Raw genomic sequence first — 25,137 nt, 5'->3', positions numbered from 1 at the left:
ATTGTTTTACTAAACTATTTACCCACATTACTCTTTTGTATTCCAGGTTTTCAGTTCACGATTGCAAAATAATCAGCTGACCCCCAATGTCAGTAGTGCTGTTGTGAAGGGATTAATCTGTTTTCTCTTTTATGTGTTTGGAAATTTTTTGTTAGGATCTTGGTCATCTAAATACATTGTTCAGTGCCTGATTTACAAGAATACAGGACAGGCCCGATGCTGCAGCTCAGACTTTCAGGAAATAATAGCATCTGACCAATTCTGTATCATGGAGTTTAACAAATGCCGTTTGCCTGAAATAGGTTTCAGACTAATGTCGTTAATTGCTGGTTAATGGCAATATCTGGAATATAAGTTTCTGTGGTTCTTATTTTTAAGCCACCTTCCTCTCTGAAGATGATCCTTTTGTGTTTGAAGCAATTAGGAGTTGAATGGAGGAAATGATCATATACCAAACCAAACACAGAGTGTAGGAGCTTTCACAACGGGCTGTCCATTGTCTCTTTTGCTTTTTTGAGTGTTTTTAGGTCTATCAACATACTTGCACTTGCTTGAAATAGCAGTGAAGACAGTAAGTTCAGGGGAAAACCAAAGACACTAAAATTAGAAGGAGGAATCTCAATAATAAGTAAACTCATACAAAAATTTCTGGAGTATGCAAAGACATGATGACAGATCTTAGTTTTTAGTGATTCTTTCTAATAAATGTGTAATCTGAGACATGTGCCAAGGAATGGCAATATAGGTGTGCTGTTACAGTGCATGTGAAAGGAAATTATGTCTCTTCTGAGTGGGATATTAATTTAAGTTAGCTCTTTTCTTTCTGATTTTCTGGGGGCTTCTCTGCTTTATGAAAGTATTAACATGTGTATTTATATATTTAATATTAATATTAATCTATTTTATATTAATCTGTGTATTTAATGCACACTAACTTTTGATATATAAAAGCATACATTACTGCACTTAGAAAAACTGCACATAAAATAAATTGTGTTATATTGATTCTTAGCAGGAAAATTTAATGCATTTTGCTATCATTATTTTAAGATTGTTGATGTGTTGATTTTAAGATTGTTAATTTTCTTCTCAGGGTGCTTGCATGTACGCCCTTCACCATGGTCTCCTATTTTTTAATGTGGTACCTGCCTCCATTTGTCTCAGGAAGAGTTGCTTGGTATCTGACTTTCCACTGCCTTTTCCAAGCACTGACCACAGTAAGTAGATTACAGGTCATGATGTTCTCAGCAGGAACTTGCTTGTTGTCTGTCTATATTAGAGCATTCATATTTAGTAAATTTGTTTTCACATCTGAGTTTAAGGGACAGGCAGATGCCCTTTTATCAAACTCTGCTGGTTGATGGTTTCTGCCAATGTTTTTTCTGGTAAATGAACTGCTAATTCATCCAGGTTACCTCCAGTGTCCTCAACTCATTCTTGTATAGATGTTCAGATGCCTAATTCCAGTTAGACATCCAACTTCTCATAACTTTTCTTCTCAGGAGCAGATGAGGAATTCTGTATTCCTAGATTAAGTTTGAATATTTCCCCTAAGTCCTGTGTTTCCCCAGTAGAAAGATGGTTCAGAAGACATCCATTATGGTTTAAAATAATTTCTTTCCTCTTTCTTTTGAAAGAGAAACACAGGGTTTCCATAGAAGAGTTTTGAAAATGTGTACCTGTGCCATTTTTGATGGAGGTGAATAGAAATGCATTTTGTACAAACTTCATGGGATGCTGAGTGTAAGACTTAATTTGGCTACAGATCTCTGGGGTGGTGGGAACACCACAGAGAACTTGGTTATTCAAGCAGGTTCATGTCCCAGTTTCACTTTGCAATGGTTTTAATTTGTGCTTAACTCAAGGAGTGTGTAGCACAGTGGTGCTTAAAGACAGAGTAGTTTTCACTATTATCTCCTGGATTTACATGATTAGACAGATATTTGAAATATTTCAGGTATTTGTGTAGTCTTCTGGCTTGAATAAAGTGGAAAAGTGTATTTCTTTTTTATTTTTGCCTTCTGTTAGTTAGCTCAAGCTAGGAATATGATAGTGTCCTAGAGCAAAGAAATGCAAATTCTTTCAGTCTCTCTGTGAAGGATGTTTTCTTGAGGAAACTGACGAAGCACAACATCAAGGTAAACACTCTGGGTATTTTATTCTTTGTTATTTGTATTCTGAAAGATATTGTTTTCCTTTTATATGCTTTACAAACCAGAAAGAAAAGGCAGGTCTTTTTGCTAAAAAATTGGGGTTCTCAGTGTTCTGAATGAATGTTCTAATTAATTCCAAGGTCCCATTAAACTATTTTCCTGGATAGCAAAGGAATACAGCAGTTTTACCCTGACATTTCCTATGGTCTTTCTTTCCATAGTTATTCCAAGTACCATACTCTGCCCTCACCATGTTTCTCAGCACAGACCAGAAGGACAGAGATTCTGCAACAGCATATAGTGAGTGTGATCTGGGCTCTCTCTTGGGGATTGGGGCTGAGTTTTATTGAAAATCCTTTTTAATCTATAGGAAGTTCCTAGTGATTTGTGTCCCTAAACTGGACTTTTATAATAATGTTTTAATATGTGATGAAAAGTAATTTGTCTTCAAAGGAATTGCATTTTTCTAGTTAAATAAGAGATGTTAATATTTAATTGTCTCAAATTGTCTGATTAGCTATAAACTCTTTTTGGTTTATTGCTAGCCAGAGGAAACAATAAAAAAATCACTCCTAACCAAGTCAGGGTAAGGAATAATGATTTAGTTTCAAGGTGATTTGTAGGGAAAAAACAAGAAACATTCAATTAAAGAAAGAATGAAAGTAATTTTGTTTTGGTTTGTTGTTTTGGTTTTATTTGGAGTTTGTTGTTTTGTTTTATTGCCTTATTTTTTTAGTTCATATTTCCTTATATTTATGTGTTTCATGTTATTCAACATGAAATTCAAATCCCAAACCAGTTTTCTCAGAAGAAAATTTGAGAACACATAGAGCCATGACATTTAACCTCACCAAAAAGGAAAGTAATTTTGTGTGCCTGTTCAGACCAACTGAAATATCTTTTTTCATTTCATCTGTGTTTTTTAATTAATTCTGACATACACCATGTAGTTTAAAGGCAGATCTTGTTGTAATATAGCTAGCACTCTGAGTGTATTAGTTAAAAGAATGAGGCTTTCCAGACCATATCTCTGGCTCTTCAACAACCAAAACCAAATAAACTTTTAGCTTTGAAGCAAATTAATCAGACCAAAAAAAGCACAGTGAAAATATTTTCAAGATTTCCTGTATAGATGATAAATTGAATGCAAGAACAGTAGATCTCTCCTACTCTCTTCAGTTCTGTTCTCATGCCTTCTTTACTGTGTAACTGCATTAAGCAAGGTAAAGAAAAAAAAGTCAAATCTTACATGAAAGACTTCTCTTTGTCTTAACTTGTCCTTAAAGCATTGCTTTAGAATAACTTGTAGGTTTTTTTGTTGCATCTGTTTTCTCTTCCTGGCAAGATCCCTTTTCTCTTCCATTAGTCCTTCTAGCCCTCAATATACTTGATTATGTTGAAACCCACAGAGGCACGGTGAAATAGAAAGAAGTAATAAAAATATAATATCAAAAATTCTAGATATGACATCCCCTGAGCAAGCCAATCCCTCTGCAGAGACTTGGAACTGTTGTAATTTGCTTTACCATCAACTATCTTTAAGAAAAAGTCTGGACTGGCAGTCAAAGGACAGGACTAAAGAGCAGGAGATTCCAGTTGTGTTATATTCTTTAGCACTGACTGTATTCTGAGTTGTCTGGCCTAAATTCTAACTAAATCCATATACCTAGTGTTTTCTATTGTCTGGTTTTATGTCTTCAGAGGCTGTGATCCAAATACATGTACTTTCTGATCTGCTAGTCCCATGCAGGCCTTCACAGGCATGTGAAATTTGTACTCATAAAAGCTGTTGAACTCTCAGCTGTGGCTGAGAAGTGTCACACATTTATGGTGTCAATTTATTGTTCAGAAAGGGTTTAGCTTTTGAGTGTACAGCTGTTCTCCTAAGCCAAATTAAGGTGGTGGAATGAACCATAGTTTTGACTTTTCAAATGTTGGTATTTTTGTGCACGTTGGTATAATATTTGTTTGGAGCAAAGTTTTCTTGTAATGGTTATGCTTATGTGAGGACCTTTTTCTTTACATTTTCCTTTCTTGGTAAGTGTTTTACTTAGACACTTCTGCCTCTCTTTGGACTTCATAGAGAATTCTTCCTGTTGATAGACTGTCTTGGATGCAATCAGTTGTTCAGGCATTTCTTCAACTGTAAAAGAAAAACAGCTGTGTAATGTGAAGTGTGCTCTTAAAAGTAAGGTTGGGATCAGAGGATCCATTACCCTCTGCTGGAGACAAGCAGAACTGCTTATTATGAATTTTATTCTACTGCTGTTATTAATGCAAGGTAGAAATACTGGATTCCAAAGTTGCTTTAACTTAACTCCTACTTATATTCTGGCCAAAATATAACCTACTTCAAGGTACAGTCTGCTGACAGATCAGCTTTCTTGGCTGATGTGGAAAGTAATACATCATAAATTCTGAGCACACAAGAACTTTGGAAGATACCTGTTCCTCAGCTCTCACTACTACTTAGAAAATAAAGTTTCACAGTGGTTGTATTTCTGGTGCCTCTAATGATGCTTCTGGGTTTTATTTTGTACAAGTTCTTGATAAAATGCAGATGTAGAGCCCTAGACAAGGGTTATGAATGTGTAGGTGGTGTTTTGAATGAAAGGTGTGATTTGAGAGCATCGCTTTGCACTGAATTTGGAAGCTCTGCAATGCCCAACTGAGACCAGTTTGTGTCCAAACACTTCAGACCATATTGGGGTTACATTTTCACCATCTAGCAGGATTTTTGTGTGCATGGACTGAATTGCAGCATTCTTGGTAAGATTGGATGTGAAGGTTGGGGAAGGGGCTTTTTTTACTTCCCATTGGTTTAAATTAATGTTACATGGCTCCTCAACTTTTCCACTCAAAATCATTCTCAGTTTGGAAACAAAGCAGCAATGGTTTAAATGGTCCAGGTCTCATAGGGAGCCTCTCTTCCCTTTTCCTTTCTGGATCTCACATGGCTATACACAGCCTGCATTTCTGCACTGACTGAACCCCTCTCAATCTGTGTGCATTGCCCTCCCTTTAGATGGTGAAGTAGTTTTATTCCTTTACAGGGACACACAAAAAGTCAAGTGTCTGAGGTCACCTAGGAAGGCTGTTATAGGTCAGGGACTTGCATAAACATGAATCTAGGAACTTTTGAAACAGGTGTCACTTCCCAGAGGGAGTATGAGAACCACCAGCTCACAACCTGCTGTGGAAGCATCCCTTCAGAATCCTCCATGGTGCTTCTCAGAAAGGAACATACGCCCTGGGAGCCACTGAAAGAGAAAAAATAGAATAAAAAAGCCTGGAAGTCCATTCCCTCACAAATCAGAAGACTTTGTCCCCATCCTTAATATGTTCATGCATTCAGGCCTAATGTATCTTTATGCAAAATGTGTAAAAAGTCTCTGGAGCTAGGACAGGAATTCAGTTTATCTCCTGGCCATGGGGAAGCTGGATATGGCTGTATTGCAGGGAAACAGGCACAGTAAGCTTGAAATCCCTCAGGGTAAGGAGGGTCTAGAACCCAGATTTCTCACCATTTGCTTTAACAGAGCTGCAACACCTGGTTGGGTTGTTGATCGATTTCATGAGATGATACCCGTGGTTAGATTTTTGTTTTCCTAAGTGGAGGCTTTAGTTGGCTTTTTTTTTCAGATGATCCCCTTTTTTTGGTGAGAATTAGTGATCTGAATTGTCCTCTGAGGCTGAGGTAGATAGTTCTGCCTGACTCTGGCCTTAGGCAATTAAGAAAAACACCCGCTGTTTCAAAGAGCTTTGTGGCTGTACTATTTCCATAAACCAGAGGCAAGTATCACTTTATTTTACAGTTGGAGGACTCATAAGTCTGATTAGACAAGTGTTTCACAAGTTGCTGTTGAGTTTGAGATGAACAGTCTGTTGTCATGACTCCAAGTCCTACTTTGGAAAAAATGGCATTTAAAAAGTAGTTCTACTCTGGTCCTCAAGATGAAAGGTCTACACATTATCCCTTGTGGCTTCTAATCTCAGCATTCATATCTCTTATGCAGCTTGTATAGAAAAGGCTCTTTCATGGATGCTTCTTCTCAAAGCTGATGAGAAAATAAGTGACAAAACTCTCTTTCCTTGAAACTGTTCTATTACTGACCTTTCAGTTCTTCTGTTCTTGCTCATTCCTGTAAGAGGAAATGGTTTGATAACATTTCTCTTCAGTGAGACAGATGAGCACTATTCTAATCCTCAATGTACATTTGTGCTTCCATTCATTAGGAATGACCATGGAAATGCTTGGGACCTTGATTGGAGCTGCACTTCAGGGGCAGATTGTGGCCAGTGCCCACGTCTCTCCCCACTGCACTGTGAATCCCTCAGTAAACACCACTGACTCCTGGCATGACACTCCCAGCATTCCAGACCCCTCAGACCCCCTGTCTCATCAAGTAAGTGTCTGTGGGAACACACTAAAATATCCTATGGAGAAAGGTGAGGAAGTTTCTCTAATACCAGATCATATCCAGCTGGATGAGCGTGAACACGACTTCCTTGGAATCAGTGATGCTGGAGCTGAGGCAATGACCTTTCACAGACAATATTTTTCCATCTTTGTTGTCCTTGCAACCCCTCCTCAGTGTGATGCCAGAATTTCTTTGAGGAGCTTTGCAGAAGGTGCCAAACCCATAAAGCAGCTGGGAGGGACATGGCTGCCCTTCCTTTTCTCAAGGGGCTGATTTACAGTTTATAGAAGTGTAGTAAGAAAAGCACATTTTAGCCCTACAGAAATACTCCATCCAGTTCTGGGGTCCCCAGCACAAGAAAGACATGGACCTATTAGAGCAGAGGCAGAGGAAGGTCATAAAAATGGTCAGAAGGTTGGAGGACTTCTCTTGTGAATACAGGCTGAGAGAGTTGGATTTGTTCAGCCTGGAGGAGAGAAAATTCCAGGGAGAACTTATTACAGCCTTTCAGTACAAAAAAGGGGGTTTTTGAGAAAGATGGAAGAAACTTTTAACCAGGGTTTTTGACAGGACTAGAAAGAATGGTTTTAAACTGATAGAAGGTACATTTAGATTAGCTATTAGGAAGAGTTGGTTTTGTTTTATTTTTTTTTACAATGGGGCTCAGAGCAGCCTGGTCCAGTGGAAGATGTCCTTGCCCATGGTAGAGAGTTAAAATGAGATGATCTTTGAATATCCCACACAACCCAAAGCATTCTGTGCTTCCATGAAAAAAGGGTGGCTACAGCAGGATCTTTCAGTTCAGCACCACTGATTTCCAAAGGAGTTACCACTGGAGATCTCCTCTACACATAATAGCAATTTTGTGAACCAAATTCTAAGTCCTATTTGGAATCTGTATTTTTGTGAAGGCACAAAGCACTGCTGAAAGTAAATGGTTGGTAACACCCCATTAGTGGAGGCAGATCTCAGTGGTTAACATGTGGAATGAACCTAGGGATCCATGCTTGTTTATTTAATTTTCCATGACAGTCTTTTCCTGTAATTTTGCACAAATAATTTAATCTCCTCGTACTTGAGTTTTATATTTTTTGAGAAACAAAGAAGGTTTTGTATCTGGGAGGAAAACCTAAAACCTGATCCAAACCTCAGTTAACACAATTTGATAGTCTTCCATTGTTTCAGTGGTCTTGAAACAGGCCTTGAATTAAACAATTACATTGTGTAGTGGCTTTTTTCCCTATGTCACTTGTGAAATCAGCAGATTGTTGGTTCCAATTTACCAACTGCTGGATTAATCCTTTCTTTTTATACTTTCATCTGCTGCTCTGTCAGTGCAAGTCCCAACCAGTATATAAAATATCCTATGAAGAAGATTCCTTGACCTGAATCTAATCTCAAATGCTTGATGCAAATGAGGAAGTACATATTTGTGCTTTTCCACTACTCTGCAGTGGAGTAGCTCCTATTATCATGCTTCAGCAGCAGTAAAACCACAAGCTAAGGTATGTTTTTATCTATCTTTTGGATTTGCATACTCAGGCATCAGCACTGGTGGTCCAGGAAGGGGTAAAAGCCTTGTCTCCCCCCATTCTCAGACACTATTCTTTGCCTCTGTGCCACCTGATCCTTGTTTTTTTTGGCACAAGCTTCTCATAAAGCTGATCTGGGCAACAGTCTGAGGACAGCTGGGCTGCTTCTCTAAGTGGCCATGCCATTTTGTGGCTGAATAGTGTGCTTTTGAAGATGTTTGTTTGGTAACATGTAGTGTGTGATTTAATGAGACACAGAACATCATCCTGCCTTCATTTTTAGCTCCTGGGACAATGGTTTGGTGTAGAACACTTCTGTGTTTATTACACCCCTGTGAATTGTCAAGATGAGTACCTTGAAAAGTCATGGAGCAAGCTGAATTTCATTGCACAGCTGTTTCCCTGTCTGAACCTGCTTCAGACTAAAACCCCCAATTTCTATTTTGAAACCTCGGAAATGGCTTTCAAGGGGAAAAAAATACACAATCTTGATTTATTTCCTTTCTGTTTAACCATATGTGCTTTCCTGTCCTTTTTGAGGTAGGAGGGAGATGGAGAAAGAAACTCACAATGGGTTGAATGTCAAGGAGTTTTTTGTTTTGAAAAACTAGCAAAAATCCATAGTCTAAAGTAGCCAGACTTTGTAGGTAAAGGCATTATCTTTAATTAAACTAGATACTAAGACTGGGAAATGATGGGAAAGCAGTTAGACACAAACATTTTTCAGGTCTGAAGAAGTTACAGTGTGACTGGAAACCTGCCCTTTCTTCGCTCCACACACAGCAGAATATGCACCTAATTAATTGCACAATAAAGAGGAGATCTTGAATTGGATCATGATGGATCTTGAATTTTGGTTGTATGGCTGATGGACATTAAGTTACAAGCTGAGGCAAGACTAGATTAATTGAACGTGAAGTACTTTCATCAGGAAATATTTAGAAGAGGGCAAATCTTGACTTTCTTTTAGTGCCATTCAGGAGTATGAGTCTGACTCTTTTTGTCACAAGGACTAATTCTTAGCTGCTCAAGAGCACAGGTTTTCAAAAGCACTTAGTGAACAACTGGTATTATTTTGCTCCTTATTGAAAAAAAAGAAGTGGAAGAAATGGAAATTTTGAAGCTCTCCTGAAGTTGTTACTATAAGCTTATGAATGGATCTTTATTACTGGAAATCAAACATGGCTCTTGATAGAGTTGTAGATGGGCTACTGAGTTTTGCTCAGGGTTAGAGAATCTTATTTGACCTACCATGAGTATCCTTGATGGTTTAAGCTCAAATTACATTTAATGATGGCCTATGAAACACAACATTTAATTCAAATACTTCAAGCAAATTAACAAATACATTAAAAAAATATAAAATTCATAAAGAAGTCATGTTGCTATCCTTTTTTTTTTTTTTCATCACTTTCTCTCCTGGCTCAGCTACATTTCAGGCTGAAATGCCTTGTTTAAGTGAATTCAGATATCTCTACTACAGCACTCCAAGTTCAGTGCAAGCCATAACCAACAGTGTGAAAGTACTCTGTGACTTAATTTATATCTCTGATATTAAAAAATCCTAAACATTTATCTGACATAAAGAATAGTCCAGCATTCCTTTATCTCACCATATTATTTTCTGAAATGTAAACATCTTAACAAAAGCTATCTCTTGAAAATTTTCTATTCTTACATGGTTCATCTGAATGCATTTGCACCTATATTAATTGTCTTTATATTTTGAAGTACATTATTGTAATTTAATTTTTTTACCAACACTTCTTAGACTTATAATAGTTTCATCTACAATATATAACCAATTAATTTGGAATTCAGTTTTCCTATCAAGTAATCATTGTTTCATAAAGCTCTATAAGCTATCTTTGATAACACAGCATAAGGTAAATTATTATATCATACTAAATAAAAATATTTTTTAAAGCTTTAATCCAAAGCCAGTGTAATCAGAGTCAGAAACAGTAAATGTGATCTGGTGGTGTGGGAGGTGTCCTTGGAGGGTTTGCTCCCCTGGCTAAAAGAAAGCAAAGGCTTCTGAATTTACTTGGATATTTCACTAAATTACTGGGAAAACCAGCATGCAAGGTACTATATTCTCAAAACATTAGCATGAAAGTATGATTTCTAAAATTCATTATTATCATCATGTGCCATTTTTATAATTATATATAAATGCAGAAACTGTAGTAACTATGTTTACATTAGTACTGAGAACTCTCCCATACACCATGAAATTCCAGATTGCAGTCTGTGTAGCCAGATCAACTGGATTTACTGAAAATTAGAATGTCTCTGTGGATGATGCATGGTTTTGATTAGGTGACTGTGTATGTCTGTAGTTAGTCTCAACATAAGCAAATTTTTAAAACATTCAGGTTGCCAACACAGTAACCCTTTTGTTCACTGCTTCTTTTTTTTTTTTTTCTTCAAGAAGTATATACTTATATGACCTGAATTTATCCTAAGGCAGGTGTGGTTTATAAATGAATTGCAAAAGGGAATATTTTTCAGAGAGGTAGCAGATGCATTTGGCTGTATGCAGATGGGCATTTCTTCATTTGCAGGTGGCTTACCAAAAAGGGACTGAAATTTTCATAATGACTTGCCATTCTGTCAAAATTTCAAATGTCTTCTTTTCCTTTTGAAAGGCAAAAGTTTACATGATTGCAGCAGGGGTCATAGCAGGTGTGTATCTTCTTGGAATCATCGTTCTTTTTCTTGGAGTAAAGGAAAGGGATGGTAAGTTGTATTTAAATATGCCTCAATTTAATAGTTATTTCACATTCCTTTATTCAAAATATTTTTATTTTATATATTCTGCTTCTTTTAGATCCTTATGCCTTAAATTCAGACAGAGCAATTCCTTTTTGTAAAGGGCTTGCACTCACCATGAAGCATGGTCCATATGTGAAGCTTACAGCTTCATTTCTTCTCATCTCGACAGCAGTTCAGGTAACTTCAGACCCTCTCAGTCTGTGTGTTGGCCTCATTCCACTCCCAGCATGGGAGAGTCTGAAATGCAAATAACCTTTGGCTGGTGACTGGAGGGGTGATCTAGGGGGTGTTGCCTTCCCCTGTAAATCAGTAGGGAACCAGAGTCCTCTTTTGGTGCCTGGAGTCCTGTGTGGCTGGAGATGGTTCTTACAAAGGAGAAGCATAGCCAAAGTCCTGACCATTTAAAGACTTTTTTCTTTTCTGTTATTTTTTTTTTCCCCATAAAAGGTGAATAACTAGTCCTAGTGACCCAACTGGGTCATTCTGTGTTATCCATCCACAGTCTCCTGTGGTTTCAGTTGCTTAGAGAATGCTTTTTCTCTTCTGTCTGTTCCTCTCTCTGTGTGCCCTGTTTAAACTGTTGCCCTTCTCCTTTGAGTAGGCGACTGCTCTCAGATAGTGGCTGAACTGGGTCTTGTGGAGTTTTTTGTGATGGAAGGCATTAGGTCAGAGTAAGAAGACATTCAGAGGCAGGAGGCCTCACCTGTGTCAGAGTTAGGTAGAGCTCATTTTGAAATGAGGACCTGCAATTGGATGTGGCTCTCATGAAAAGTTGTGGTGCATCCTCCCATAGAGAGGAGCTGTAGAAAAGCCACTCAGTAAGAAACTCTCACTCCCTGTAAGTACAGCAGGCTTTTAAGCCTGACTTTTAGGACATGTTCAATTCAGTAAATGTATTATTTTACTCTGAACTTGTACATATCAGTTGAAGTTTGCTTTATTTTGAAAAGCAAATAATTATCACATTTTTGCCAAGAGACTCTTAATCACATGAACCATTGATCAAGGGAGTATCAGGACAGAAGGCAAGAATATGACATGTAAGAGAGCAGTTCTGTGCTCACCAGGAGTCTTGGTGAATTATTAAGTTCCTTGGAAGGACTGCTTAAAAGTTTGTTTGCCAAAGAAGCACTGATTTTTTTTGTTGGCCTGAATTTGGGCACAGCATCTGCTAGTCCTTACTGGAATACCCAAGGGTGAGATACAATAACAGAAGTTATTTCTGCTCATGTCTGAGATCTACAAGTACTGTGGGCAACTGCAGAGACAGGGAGAAGATGAAAGGTCTCTTATTGTCCACATCCTTCCAGCATCATTCAGTCAGCAGGGATACAGAGCACATCTGGTTGCTGGCAGCCAGCTACTTGCTGACAGCACCCAGAGAGGAAAAGATCAGCTCAGTCCATATCTCTCTGTTCTGCTGTTTGTGCAGACTGAAGGGAAGGTGTGAGGGGAGGCAGAAGCTGGAAGCTCTGTTACCGCAGTTGAGCCAGTGTGAGCAACCCTTGCTGCTGTTATTCGAGGGAGGGACACTGATTTTGTGGAATTTAGAGAGTGGATCACTGCTCAGCAAAAGGAATGGGCAGGTAAAGATGCATCGGCTGTAATTCCAGAGTGTGATATCCTGTGTCTAAAATTAGGGCAGCATAAACAGGGACACAACCAGGGAAGGGTTTTGTAACAATAGAGACAGGATACAACTTTTTGGATATCCTAACTTGTATACAGGTTATTGGCCACCTATAATATACAAGCACACAAAGGAGCACAAATTGATCCATGCTGCTGTGGCATGAGTATTAAATCCTCCTCTGTCATGTCACTCTACTTCTGCAGAATTGCTGGAGCTGCACCTCCATCATATTCTGGTGTTCAGAATCCCCCTGAGTTCTGCAGAAGCATGATGGTGGCAGTGGCCTCACCTGTCATATAACACAGTGCAGTTAGATCCTCCTATCTGATGAGGATTCAGATATAAGGAAATATCTGACCCAAAGCTACACTCTATAGCTGAGGGTGCATACAAAACCAGCTGCTTTACTACAGGAAGTTGGCAGGAGTGTTATTACAGCTGAAACATTACTTGTTTTGGAGTCAGAGCTTCTGGAGAAAGATTTATAGCCTTGCTAGGGAAGAGAAAGGGCAGTTTCTTGCAGTAGACTGCAGCTGAGACAACACAAGGCAATTGAGACATAGGGAATAAAGCCTCGAGACAGAATCCTTTCATAGGGCCATTTCTGTTTTGGTCAATTTTATGCTCTGTTAGGTGTGGCTTACCTCTTGCTTGTCCCAGTATTACTGGCATGTTATTCCAGTGATAATGGAACAGTTATTGCTTCTTTTTGTTGCAAACAAGGGAAGAATGAGTCTCCCAAACCCTACATTTAACAAATCAGTCACCGACTATATTTAACTAATATGGAGTATTATGCAATTTTTGTCTTTTTAAAATTTTCCATTGTCGTTTGGTGATCACCAAATGTCTTAAATTCCACAGCTGGAGCAGGGAAATTTTGTCCTGTTCTGCACTCATGCTGCCGGCCTCCGCAATCACTTCCAGTATTTGGTGGCGACTATCTTGGTGAGTTGCACTTCTCTCCCAAATATTACCTGGTTCTTGCTGGGCTTTGGCACAAAATTACAGAATACAGGAAGAGTTTTGTGTCTCAGCAAAGCTGTTAGGAAGCTACACTATCTTTTGCATTGTCTGTTTGAAATAAGGCTGGTGTTCCCTACTGCAGTTCTAAAAAATAGTGGTTTGGAGGTTTTAATTAATTCCTTGTTGTTTTTACCTGTAAACCACAGCTTCTATAAAAGGCAGAAGCTGCTTCCAGAAAGGAGGTCTGGAATTTTACCTCCTTTGTCCCTTTCCCCAGTCTTATGTGCTGAAAATTAAACAACTTCAATTTGCATATTCATACACACAACTCCTCTGGGCTAGGCAGCTTGCTAGGATAAATATTTTAAATACCCAGAAATATGAAGATTCCTCTCTAGAGCAATTGGCAATGTGATAAAAAGATCATTTTAGATAATTTTTTTGTTAACACGAGGAGATAGAAGTCTGCTTGCTTAGGTGATATTTACCCTTTCCCACATTATAAGACATATCTTTTCCAAAACCATTAAAACCAAGATGTTGGAGAGCAAAAGAGGAGTGCTGGGTATCTTAAGGCTCTGCAAGTGATGGTCACCAAGAAGAGAGACAAGAAACAGTAGAGGTAAAGTGAGTAAAGACCAAAATATAACTAACAATTAGATGACATTTAAATAAAGGTCAAGTGTGAGGCTGCCATTAGTAGCAATTCTTCAGTGCATAGGTAGTACATTGCTTGTGGTTGTTGCTGCCATGGATGAGTAGTTCAGTGTCTGAAACAGTAATGTCGACTGCAAGCAACTAGTTCTCTTACAGATTGCTCCTAAGAAGGGACACACAGAATGGAATGTACTCCTAAGTATATCTTAGGATAGGTTTATCTTGCACTTCAGCTTTCTTCCTGTATCATGGAGTAGAGCTAAATTCACTCATCATTTGTCAGGTTCAGGCAGTGTGGCAAAAGGAATTAGCACAAAGTGTGGCTGTTTCCAGTATGTTTGAACTTTAATGACTGAGCACAGCTTTGACTGCTGTGGCTAGCATTAGAAAAGGAAATTTTAAGACACCATCTTCTAAGATTTGACTGTGGAAAATCCTCTATGGATAACTTAACAGTGAATTTTAGAAAGTCACTCAAAAGATGAGAAGAAACAAGAATCTGCATGTTCACCTTCCTTTCAGGCTTTTATGTACTAGATGAAAAGATGTCTGTGAGCTCTACAGCTGAAGAAGACAGTGGAAGTAAGCACAGTACAGATACAGGTTTTTTGTCCCTTGTAGGTGTCAGCAGCCGTGAGTGTTCCCTTCTGGCAGAAGTTTCTGCAGAGATTTGGCAAGAAGTGTGCAGCATGTGGGATTTCGGTAAGCAAATCCTCTGAGAAAAAAATATTCTTGTGCTCATTTCGTTTGACAATGAGCCACTTCAGGAGCTCTTTCAAGTGCTTATAACATCAATCTATGTAAAATTTGCTCTGTTCCAGAGTTTGTTTTAAATCATTATACCAAATTTCAGACAGATTCCAAGTTTCCAAGGGAAAATTTTGAGAAATTGATTGATGCCGGAGGGAGGTCCCAGTTTATTTAAGAATCTGCACAAACTCTCCTCATTTGAAGCTCTCAGAACTGAACTTCAATGAGGTTTTATAAATTCAGATCTAAGTTGCCTGATGTCGACAAGTTACATGTTGTGCAAGGCTTGTTTTGTCTTTGTTATATGGTGCTGAGGTGTCTGTAATTCAGTCTCACAGAAGGAAACAAAAGTCTATTAGACACCCCCTGTAGGAGCATCCACATCCCTCTGAATAGGGAGGGACAGTTATTAGTGAAGTAAAGAAAAAGGTGACCTACCTGAGAAAAGAAGCCTAGTTCAACTCTGACACAGCTCTGCAAAGCCAGCTCAGTGAGCCTGCCCTTGTCACTGCTGGATTATTTTAAGTCCCTTACTTAGTGCAGACAGCAGCAATTTTCTGTCATCATCCTTGGTGAGTTATTGTATAGGCCTGTTCCTCCATTTCCCCCCTGTTTACGTTCAATTACTTATGAAAGAGGAAAGAGAAACTGCCTTGTGCACAAAAAAGCAGGACGACTTGAAAAATCCAGCCCAAAGCTATATGTCAAAATTTGAACAAAGCTGAAAAATTTATGTCTGGTGACAAAGTTGAAGAGTTATAATTTTTGGAATTAAAAGCTGTGTTGCAATGACTTCCAGAGAATGAGAAGTAATTTTAAAACCCAAGTTCCAAATTTGCTGAATTGTTACGTGTTTTGAAGTATCTGGAATTCGAGCCCCATCCTTATTTCTTTTTACCACTTGAGCAAAGATAATTGCCAAAAGCAGTGTTGGCCCATTGACTAGACCTGGGAATGCAGATTTCCTCCTTAGGAAATCTCCTCCTCTGTCTACTTGGCCACAAAAAATGCTTTCTTCAACCAGCTTGGCTCTATAAATTTAGTTTTACATGACTGGAAAACCTGTCAGTACCTCTGTAAACATGGTTTAACTTGATTTTACAGTTGAGTTGCTTGACTGTTATGGTCTAAGTGGGGGATGGATTGAAAAAAAGCCACCTCTCTGCTTCATCTTGTAGACATTTCTCAGGGGACTCAATGTGTGCTCAGTGACAGATTTTGTGTCTGACAATGCTTCACAAGAGCTTTCTACCCTACCACCTTGTGTGATCTGTACAGCTAATCTGTACTCTCCCACAACGAAATAAAAGCACATCATTTTAAGACTCCTAAATTTGTCACTGGGGAATGTTCTACTGAAAGGGAAGGAGACAGGGAAGAACACAAGTTTTTTTTTTTTTCCTCTAAATCCACACTCAGCTTTCAGGGTGAATGTGTGATTGGAAATTCAGTTTCCTGAAAAAAAAGTTGCAGTGCTCCTGACTAATTTTTCCTGTTAAGGTGAGACTGTTGAAGAGAGCCCTCAAAGAGTTTAGAATCTGGTAGATAAGCAACAAGGATCTTGAGTTACTTCCATTGATATTTCTCCCTTTTTACCCATTCCCCCAAACGAGATGACCAACAAGTCTAACTACTGATTAAGTATCTCAAGTTCCTAGAAGTTTAAAGCCTAGAATTTTGGTAATTATCAGGAATTATCCTGCTCCCAAAAGGATCCTTGATAGCATTCTTCCTGCAACCAGGTTGGTGCACAAGCTAGAAATTTTTCTCTTCTGTTTATTTCCTTCAGCTTCCACGTGCTCTGTTCACTAGGTGTCTACTCTGCCCTCACGGGGCAAACACTGAACTTACACTCAGTAAGTCTCAGCTGGTGACTGGAATTGAAGTTGTCACGAGAAGTTTAAAGAAGTGTGGCGTCTTCTTGATTTATAGTTTTGGCGAGGTGTCTAAAAACAAAGACAGCTCTCTCCCACAATTCTAGCTTTCATCCTAGCCAGTAATATCTTTCGGCTGTGGGTTTTGCAGGATTTAGTAAAAATAAGAGTACCTCCTCACAGATATACAATGGTTTATTTGGTGTCTATGAGCACTGTGTGGCACGGAGAGATGCCTTTGGATGAGTCCTGGCTCTGCAGCCCCATTTCCACTCTCCCATCCTGTTTCCACTCACATCCTCCCTGCACCTTTTCCTGATTTGCCCTTCATAGCGTGCTGCTGCAGAGACCAGTACCACGTTCAGCATCCCAGCAGGGTCACCTTGCACAGCACTGTCAGGGCACGGATGGAAGGCACGGGATAACTGCAGGATGTTGTTTATAACTCAGAGGGCAGCAGCCCTGTGACAAGGGAGCAGATGCCAATAACAGAGTATTTGCTGTACAATTAAGAAAGAAGGAGCTGCATTAGCTGTTTATTGCAGTGGGAGCACTGCCCCCATGACTGCGCTGCCACTGCACGAGCGAGACTTTAGGGAATTGTAACCTCAGTCCAGCTGGCCCTGCTTCTCTTTCTCTAGGAAATTACAGTTACAATGATTATTATTATCGATCTAGAATTTTGTTTAAGTGCTTTGGTTTCTGAGTGGGTGCCCCATGTGGAGCATAAGGCAGTCACAAAATTGCTTATAGACAACATAAAATCTGATATTGCTGGAGTGCTCTCTTGTGGTGAAATAACGATTTTGACACAACACTGGGCTAATGCAAGGATTATCTGCCTGTGCTGGTAACTTGCAGTCAGGAAAGGCTGTTTTCTGCCTCCTTAGCTTGGGAGCAAATGCTTTAGATGGGAAATGCATTTAAAACATAAACATAATGCATTAGACTCCAGGACTCCCAGAATCACTTATCATACAGAACTGTAAATAGCAGTGCTTAGGGGAATCACTCTCTGTGAAAGCTCTTCTCATGCCCTCAGCTCCCAAGCTGCACGTATAGAGGATTGAAACACTTAATGTTAAACTAATCCCCATCATTAAAAAGCCCTGTGGATAAGCCCCTGGTTCTGGATTCTACATGTGCTGCTGTGCCTGTGGTTTGCAGGCACGGGAGATGGAGCATGTGATGGGTATAGGACAGCTGGGCAGTAAGCATTCAATCAGCATTTTAAAAAGTGGATTTTCAGTCCCGTAAGCCCATTGCTTCAAGCTGAAGTTGAAAAGATCTAGTGACTATAACTACTGCCAGAAAACAAATCCCAAGCATCCCAAATTAATTTGGTTTTGAGGGTAACCTCTGTGGCTTGTCATGCAATCTCATGAGAGTATCTGGGTGTGGGGAGTGGAGCAAACCACTCTGACTTCTGGGTTTAGTTATTGCTGAGTATGTATATGGCTTTGAAGTGGTGATTGGAAATGAAATCAAATTCTTCCTCATCAAGAGTGAAGATGATCTGTGAAATTGTATATTTACAGTTTAAAATGACCACTGAAGCCCTGCCACTCCCCTTGAAATGCAGTGTAAAGATGTTTTAAGGCATTGTCTCTAATAGTAAATTAAGTAGTTCCACTGGCCTAGAATAGAAATGGACATTTGGTCATCTCTGTTATTTAACTGGCAGAAAAATCTTCACCCAAGCTGATTAGCAATCTCCTGGGAATTACCAGTGTTCATGGATAAGGGAAGGGCAACTGACAGTGTCTAGCTGGACTTGTGCAAAGATTTTACACTGTCCTACATGTCATCTCTGTCTGTAAGCTAGAGGAGCATGGAGTCAGTGGATGGACCACTCATGGATAAGGAATTGGTTGGATGGTGGCACCCAAAGAGTTGTGGTCAATGGCTCAATGTCCAAGTGGGGGCCAGTGAGGAGTGTCATCCCCAGGGGTCTGTCCTGGGACCGGTGCTGTTCAACGTCCTTGTCAGGGACATGGAGAGAGGGACTGAGGCACCCTCAGCAGGTTTGCAGGTGGCACTGAGCTGTGTGGTGCAGGTGACGTGCTGGAGGGAAGGGATGCCATCCTGAGGGGCCTGGACAGGCTTGGGTGGGGGGAATTTGGGACCTCCTGAAGTTCAGCAAGGCCAAGCAAAAATCCTTCACCTGGGTCAGGGCAATCCTAAGCACAGAAACAGTCTGAGTAGTGAATGGATTGAAAGCAGCCCTGAGGGGAAAGAAATGGGAAGAGCTTAGAGCCCCTTCCTGTGCCTAAAGCAGCTTGAAGAGAGTTGGAGAGGGGCTTCCTACAGGAGCATGGAGTGATAGGACAAAGGGGAACGGCTTTAAGCTGACAGATAGGTAGATTTAGATTGGATACTAGGAAGAAATTCTTTACTCTGAGGGTGAGAGGCCCTGGCACAGGTTGCCCAGAGAAGATGTGCGTGCACAATCCCTCGAAGTGTTCAAGGCCAGGGCTTGAACATTTGGATGGAGCTTGGAGCAGCCTAGTCTAGTGGATTGTGTCCCTACTCATGGCAGGGGGACTGGAATGAGATAATCTTTAAAGGTTCCATCCAAACCAAACCGTTCTATTATTCTGTCTAGCATAGTTTGGGAATCAACCACTTTAGGGCTCTTCACAAATACTATTTATATGGTCATAGGTTTTTTGGAGACCATGAATGTTGAGGACTATGAATGTGGCCACGGTCTGTGAGTTGGCTTCAAGACTGGTAAATAGGCTCTTGGATCTGTTTAATTTACAAGTTCAATTGTAGCCCTAATACTACTAACAGAGACAACACTACTATCACTTGTCCTGCTTTTCTCCAATTATTCTGGGTAGTTAAGTACAGATTGGCTCTGGGCTTTTTGGAAATGGAATTTGACCAAAATACTATAGTGTGAGACATTGCTGTGTATGAACTGTTCTGTACATAGTTTTGTATTTTGAAGGGAACAATCTGTATAGCATTGAGCAGTGCATGCAGTAACTTAGATATAATGCTTTTCTTCTTCAGTGGATGATTCCTTTTGCAGTCATGCTAGTGACCATTCCAAACCTGATCCTGGCTTACTTCGTGGCCTTCGTCTCTGGTCTGAGCATTGCAGCATCTCTTCTGTTGCCATGGTAGGAGAATTGTACATTTGAGGTGGGGAATGGATGTATTTTTGCATTACATGTATGTACTACTGCATGGAATTTGCCTCTGAAAAAGGCAGAATATGGCAAGAGTCACTTCTTCTAAGAATCTTTTTGTTTTTGTTTTATAGTGGATGCTATATGCAGTCATATGAGCTTGGTTTCTCTGTTGTTAAAAGACTACATCTACCATCACTGCAGCTGCTTTTTGTACACAAGAGTATATAAATTAATCAATAATCTAAGTAGCTATACAATGTGTGATAACATTGTTTCAGGAATTATGAAGTTAAGCAAATCAATTAATGCTGAGCAATTAAGAATGCAGCAGAGGACACATAAAGCAAACTATGTCTAGCCTTACTTTTTATACGGGCATGAAGTTATAGAACAAGGGGTAATGGCTTTAAACTGAAAGATGATAGATTTAGATTAGGTTTTAGAGAGAATTTCTTTACTGTGAGGGTGGTGAGGCCCTGGCACAGGTTGCTCAGAGAAGCTTTAGATGCCCCATCCCTGGAAGTGTCCAAGGCCAGGCTGGATGAGGCTTGGAGCAACCTGGGATAGTGGAAGGTTTCCCTGCCCATGCAGGGGGCTAGAATGAGATGCTCTTTAAAGTCCCTTCCAACCCAAGCCATTCCATGATTCTGTGTGTCCCTGCTTGAGCAGTCCTCTGTTATAGATCAAATACACAAGGTTATGATTATAAGAAGCCAAGAATTCAAGGTCTTTTGCACTTGAGGACTGAAAATAAGTGGGGAAAAACAACTTATGGATGAGCATAGCAGGATATTTCCTCTTCAGATTAAATAATTGTTATTGAGATCACATTAACCAGAAAGCAAGACCATTGCTGAGAGCACTGTTTTTCATAACTTGCTTGTACAATGCCCTGAAAAACTCTAGGAGATCATGGAATACATAGTTTGAAATAAGTTGTCAGACTATGTAAGCTTTTCTGCACAGAGGGTGAGAAGACCTTTCTTTTTCCAACAGTAAATTATTACATATATTGGAAATAAAATGTCAATTCACAATTAACATTCAGGCAGCTTCCATTCTAATTCCCCATTTCCTAATTCTGTCTCTTTGAAATAGAGAGAGAATAGATTTCATGGTTTCTGAAAATATTGTTACCTTGTCAGAATAGTTATTTCATAATGCAACTGTTCAGACATTCAGAGTCCCTTGAAATCTTAAGAAATGTTGGGGGGTGGGGGGGGAATGTTTATTGTTCTTTTTTAATATCACAACTTCTGATTGGAATGACAGGCAGACTAGGAATTCTGTCACCTCTCAAGTGTTTGATGGCTTTTCAGTAATTTTCCACATTGTAATATATGGCCATGCTTTTCTTACATTTTTTGCCCTCCTTTCCAGGAGTAGAACATTTTGAACTGGATTCTTTCATGTGCATGGCTACATCAATAAACTTTAAAATGGAGGAGGGCTGTGCTGTATTTCATTAAGTCTGGACACTGAAAAGAAATTTTGGCTTGAGTTTTTCTTTTATCTTGCTCACTTCTAGGTCAATGCTGCCTGATGTTGTTGATAACTTTCGCCTGCAGAATCCCCATGGGAAAGGACATGAAACCATTTTCTATTCTTCTTATGTTTTTTTTACCAAGATGTCAGCAGGAATTGGCTTAGGAATTTCTGCAGCAGGACTGGAGTAAGTAACGCTGTGTTTCCACTTAGTGGATCTACTCTGAAAGCATTCTGAGGTTACAACACTTTTACCCTGTGGAGTTAATTGCATTCATGCCCTGAGCCTGAAAGTGCCAGCAGCTCCAGATGGCTGACCACTAAAGACAGGATTGGTGCCATCTAGGCCAGACAACTGAGCATTAAGTTACTTGCCCTGACATGGTTCTGTTCAGAAAAACCTGACTTCCTTTCAGATTTTCCTCTTTTCAACTACTCATGTAAATTTTGGTGGTTTGTATGAATCAAGAATTAAACATGAAAGTGCAGGAGATTAAGGTCCCCCACAGATGATACAGGTGCTTTGTACATTCCCTGGTGCACCTGAACTGGGCTATCTCTAGGAGCTTGTAAGACTACATGGACTGGAGTGCTTCCAGGGGTGCCAGAGGCCTGTTCAGCACAAAAGGATCACCAATTCCTGCATGATTTTAGGGAACTGGACACTGATCAGAGTCAGGAACAGCCTTTCTCACAGCACTACCTGTCACGTAGACCATGCCACTTTAGGAGAGGGTTTATGTTGAGTAAGTGGCCAGGCATCTCCTGCCCTGCCTTTGTGCAAGACCTGGCAGAAAGGGCCTGTGCCTGTCCCTGCTACAGCACACAATAAATACTTAGAAGGGAAATCCAGCCCTCGACTCCAGATTAGGTTTTGATAACCAGAATGTTTTGCTTTGGGGCCTTGAGCTGAAATTGCTAAATAACAGGCAATGCTTGGCTGAATATTTTGGACTTAGGAATTTTAACTGCTTATTGCTAAAACCCTCAAACAATTTGCTGTTCCCCAATTAGCCCCTTTTCAATTGCATTCCAGTTGGGTCCCAGCAATTTGCCAAGGCAGATGTTTGTGGGAGAACACAGAAGACAGAGTGATGCCAAATGAGCTTTCATTAGGTGGATGTTCAGAAAAAAAACTCATTCCACAAATTGGGAGTAGGAATTTGAATATATCAGCAGTTATGGGACTGCATGGAAGTCCTGAATCAATGAAGTGTACCTAACTCTGAGCACTTGAGTAAATTTGCCTATCTTGAGATAAGTGTTTAAGTGTATGTTTAAATTAAAGTTAATTATTGCTGTTGAAATTGGTGAAATTACTTCCATGCTTTTAAAGCAGAGCTTGAATACTTTGCTGAATATTAATAGGAAACACATAACAGATTAATTTCACAGAACCACAAAATCGCAGAATTGGTAGGACTGGAAGTGGTTCATCTGCTTCCAACTTTCCTTGCTCAGGCAGGGTCATCCCAGAGCACAGGGCACAGGATTGTGTCCAGACAATTCTGGAATATCTCCAGTGAGGGAGACTCCACAGCCTCTCTGGACAATCCATTCAGGGCTCAGTCACTGCACCTCTGCCTCATGTTCAGGTGGACATCAGTTTATTTCCTTACATGGGATTCCACAATAATTTCTTTAAAAGTATGCAAGAAATTTGATCAGTTTCAACAATAATAATTAACTTAAATGTTATATATAATAACAACAAAATACAGAGATAATGCAATTATCTGAAGTTGAGCACAAAAATGAGGTTTGAAAAACACAATTTGAAATGCATTGGTGAAAAGGAAAAAAGAGAGATGTAGGGAAAATGGGAGAAAAGTCTTGAAGAGTGGGAGGGGTGGGGAGAAGGAACCTTCAGGTGAACAACAGCCTTTTAGCTCTGGACATACACACACCACTTGTTTCAATTTGTTTAGGTTTACTGGGTACAAGCCAGGGATATGCAGACAGTCAGATGATGTGATCCTCACACTGAAACTCCTCATTGGAGCAGTCCCTGCCATCCTCATCCTTTTGGGTTTGTTTATACTCCTTTTCTACCCCATCACTGAAGAAAGTCGGAAAGAAACAAAGCTTGCCCTTGAAGAGTTAAGGTAAGATTGGACTGGCAGTAAAACATCAGCAATCCCCCACAACAGCTCTTAATCACACTGGGAAAATTATTATTGTAAGGAATCCCTATATTCCTTACAACAAAATAAAACAAAGTCAAATTATTAACAGAATGGTACCATGATGTGTTCCAGTATCACTTTGTTGTGCTGTGCAACCTGCTTAGAGGACCATTTATCAGAAATTTCAGCTGCTCTATTTACATTTTCTCTAGAGTGGCTCACAAAGCACTATTGTGGTACATTTTTTCAGGCCAGAAATGAGGAATATTCTACATAGATTAAATTTGTGGGGAATCATGTGAATAGCTACAATTTACTTTTGTATAGAAGAAAATGGTATGTTGTTGGCTGCATTCTTGGTGTTTATGGGATACAAGAAACATCCAAACCATTTAGAAGGGTAGGAAGAAAAGATTGTGGGAGAAAAAAAGAGGTCAGCTTTGAGCTATTATTTCCCTTTTTACTCTGTCACTCTCCCTTCCTCCCTTTTTCTCCTTCTCCAAGGAAAATCTTGTCTAGCTCAAATTTCCCCAACTCTGTCAACTCTTGAGGACACACATAAGGACAGTCCCAGTAGATTGATGGATAAAATTTTTAAAAAATTAGATTATTTCTTTGTCTTGATTTTATTATCCCAATTTACTGGACTTGGAAACTGATTTCCATGCTAAGAGGTCAATTCCAGGACCTAAGCAAGGGTGCCTGGGACCAATTCGTGCCCTAAAATATCCAAGATATGTGCATGGGGTTGACAGATATGACAAAAGTCTCTGTGCAGACTGGAGGGGACAGGGTAAACAATCTAAAGTGGGACTGGTCCCTCTGTTCAGAAGCTTCAGTCATTGTCCTGAACAACCATGCCTTGCTGGGGGTTCTCAGCTATTTGAGATTGCCAAACTCAGCTTGAGGAGTCAGCACTGAAAGCCAGAAGTGTGTTCATGTATCTTTTGTTCTGCTTTTACCAGGAGGAGCCATCAAAGCACAGAGAACTTGGACAGCCACAAAAAGGACACCTCTGTCTGAAAGCTCTGAACGCAGTGGCTTTCAAAGTACAGACTCACATCCCACCAACAAACTCTGGGAGAGTTTTCTAGGCCATTTCTCTGCTCATGTTTTATCACAAAGGACAAAGGATGATTCTGACATAGCCTGTAATGAAATCAAGAGAGGACACCATTGTGCAAATACACACCTAACTCCATGCACTGTGCTAGGGAAGACATTATGCATGTTCAGAAATGCAAGCTCTTGAAGGCTTGGGTTGTTTTTGTTTGTTTTTTTCAATGGTTAATGGGAAGCTGTGATCTTGTTCATGGGAGATTTTATGCATTTGTAACTTAAGGGAAAAAAAAAGTGTAAATGTGACCAGAGAATTTTTAGGCTTCTGAATTGGAAAATACTCACAAGGGTCATTGAGTCCAATTCATAATGCACCTTCCAAATATTAACTCACAATATACTTCACTCTTGAGGGCTGGGGTGGATTTTGAGCACAATCTCTACCTATAATTTGCACACTATTGTGTTTGGAAAGCACTTGGGAGCCTGAAGTATACTATATAAAGTTAGGATTTCTTTTCTTTTGAAATTAAGCAAATCATTCATTCAGACATATTTTG

At 39.7% G+C, this 25,137-nt stretch overlaps 1 protein-coding gene across 2 annotated transcripts in view; it reads left to right on the top strand.

Moving 5' to 3' along the window:
- The window catches only part of MFSD2B (MFSD2 lysolipid transporter B, sphingolipid), a 36,983-nt gene extending 12,128 nt beyond the window's left edge, over positions 1-24,855 (top strand). For both annotated transcript variants that reach the window (XM_021529801.3, XM_085576265.1), the window contains 11 exons: positions 1,094-1,217; positions 2,375-2,453; positions 6,390-6,559; positions 10,758-10,848; positions 10,940-11,061; positions 13,382-13,465; positions 14,762-14,842; positions 19,786-19,895; positions 21,436-21,579; positions 23,321-23,497; positions 24,484-24,855. In XM_021529801.3, coding sequence (XP_021385476.3) covers positions 1,094-1,217; positions 2,375-2,453; positions 6,390-6,559; positions 10,758-10,848; positions 10,940-11,061; positions 13,382-13,465; positions 14,762-14,842; positions 19,786-19,895; positions 21,436-21,579; positions 23,321-23,497; positions 24,484-24,541 — 1,240 coding nt within the window. In that variant the 3' untranslated portion in view covers positions 24,542-24,855. The remainder of the gene's footprint in view (positions 1-1,093; positions 1,218-2,374; positions 2,454-6,389; positions 6,560-10,757; positions 10,849-10,939; positions 11,062-13,381; positions 13,466-14,761; positions 14,843-19,785; positions 19,896-21,435; positions 21,580-23,320; positions 23,498-24,483) is intronic.
- Positions 24,856-25,137: the final 282 nt, after the last annotated feature.

Source organism: Lonchura striata, chromosome 3 (assembly GCF_050655825.1).
Source record: "Lonchura striata isolate lonStrDom1 chromosome 3, ASM5065582v1, whole genome shotgun sequence".
NCBI classification, from domain to species: domain Eukaryota; kingdom Metazoa; phylum Chordata; class Aves; order Passeriformes; family Estrildidae; genus Lonchura; species Lonchura striata.
The sequence above is the reverse complement of the archived record's forward strand: the minus strand, read 5'-3'. Positions and strand labels throughout refer to the sequence as shown.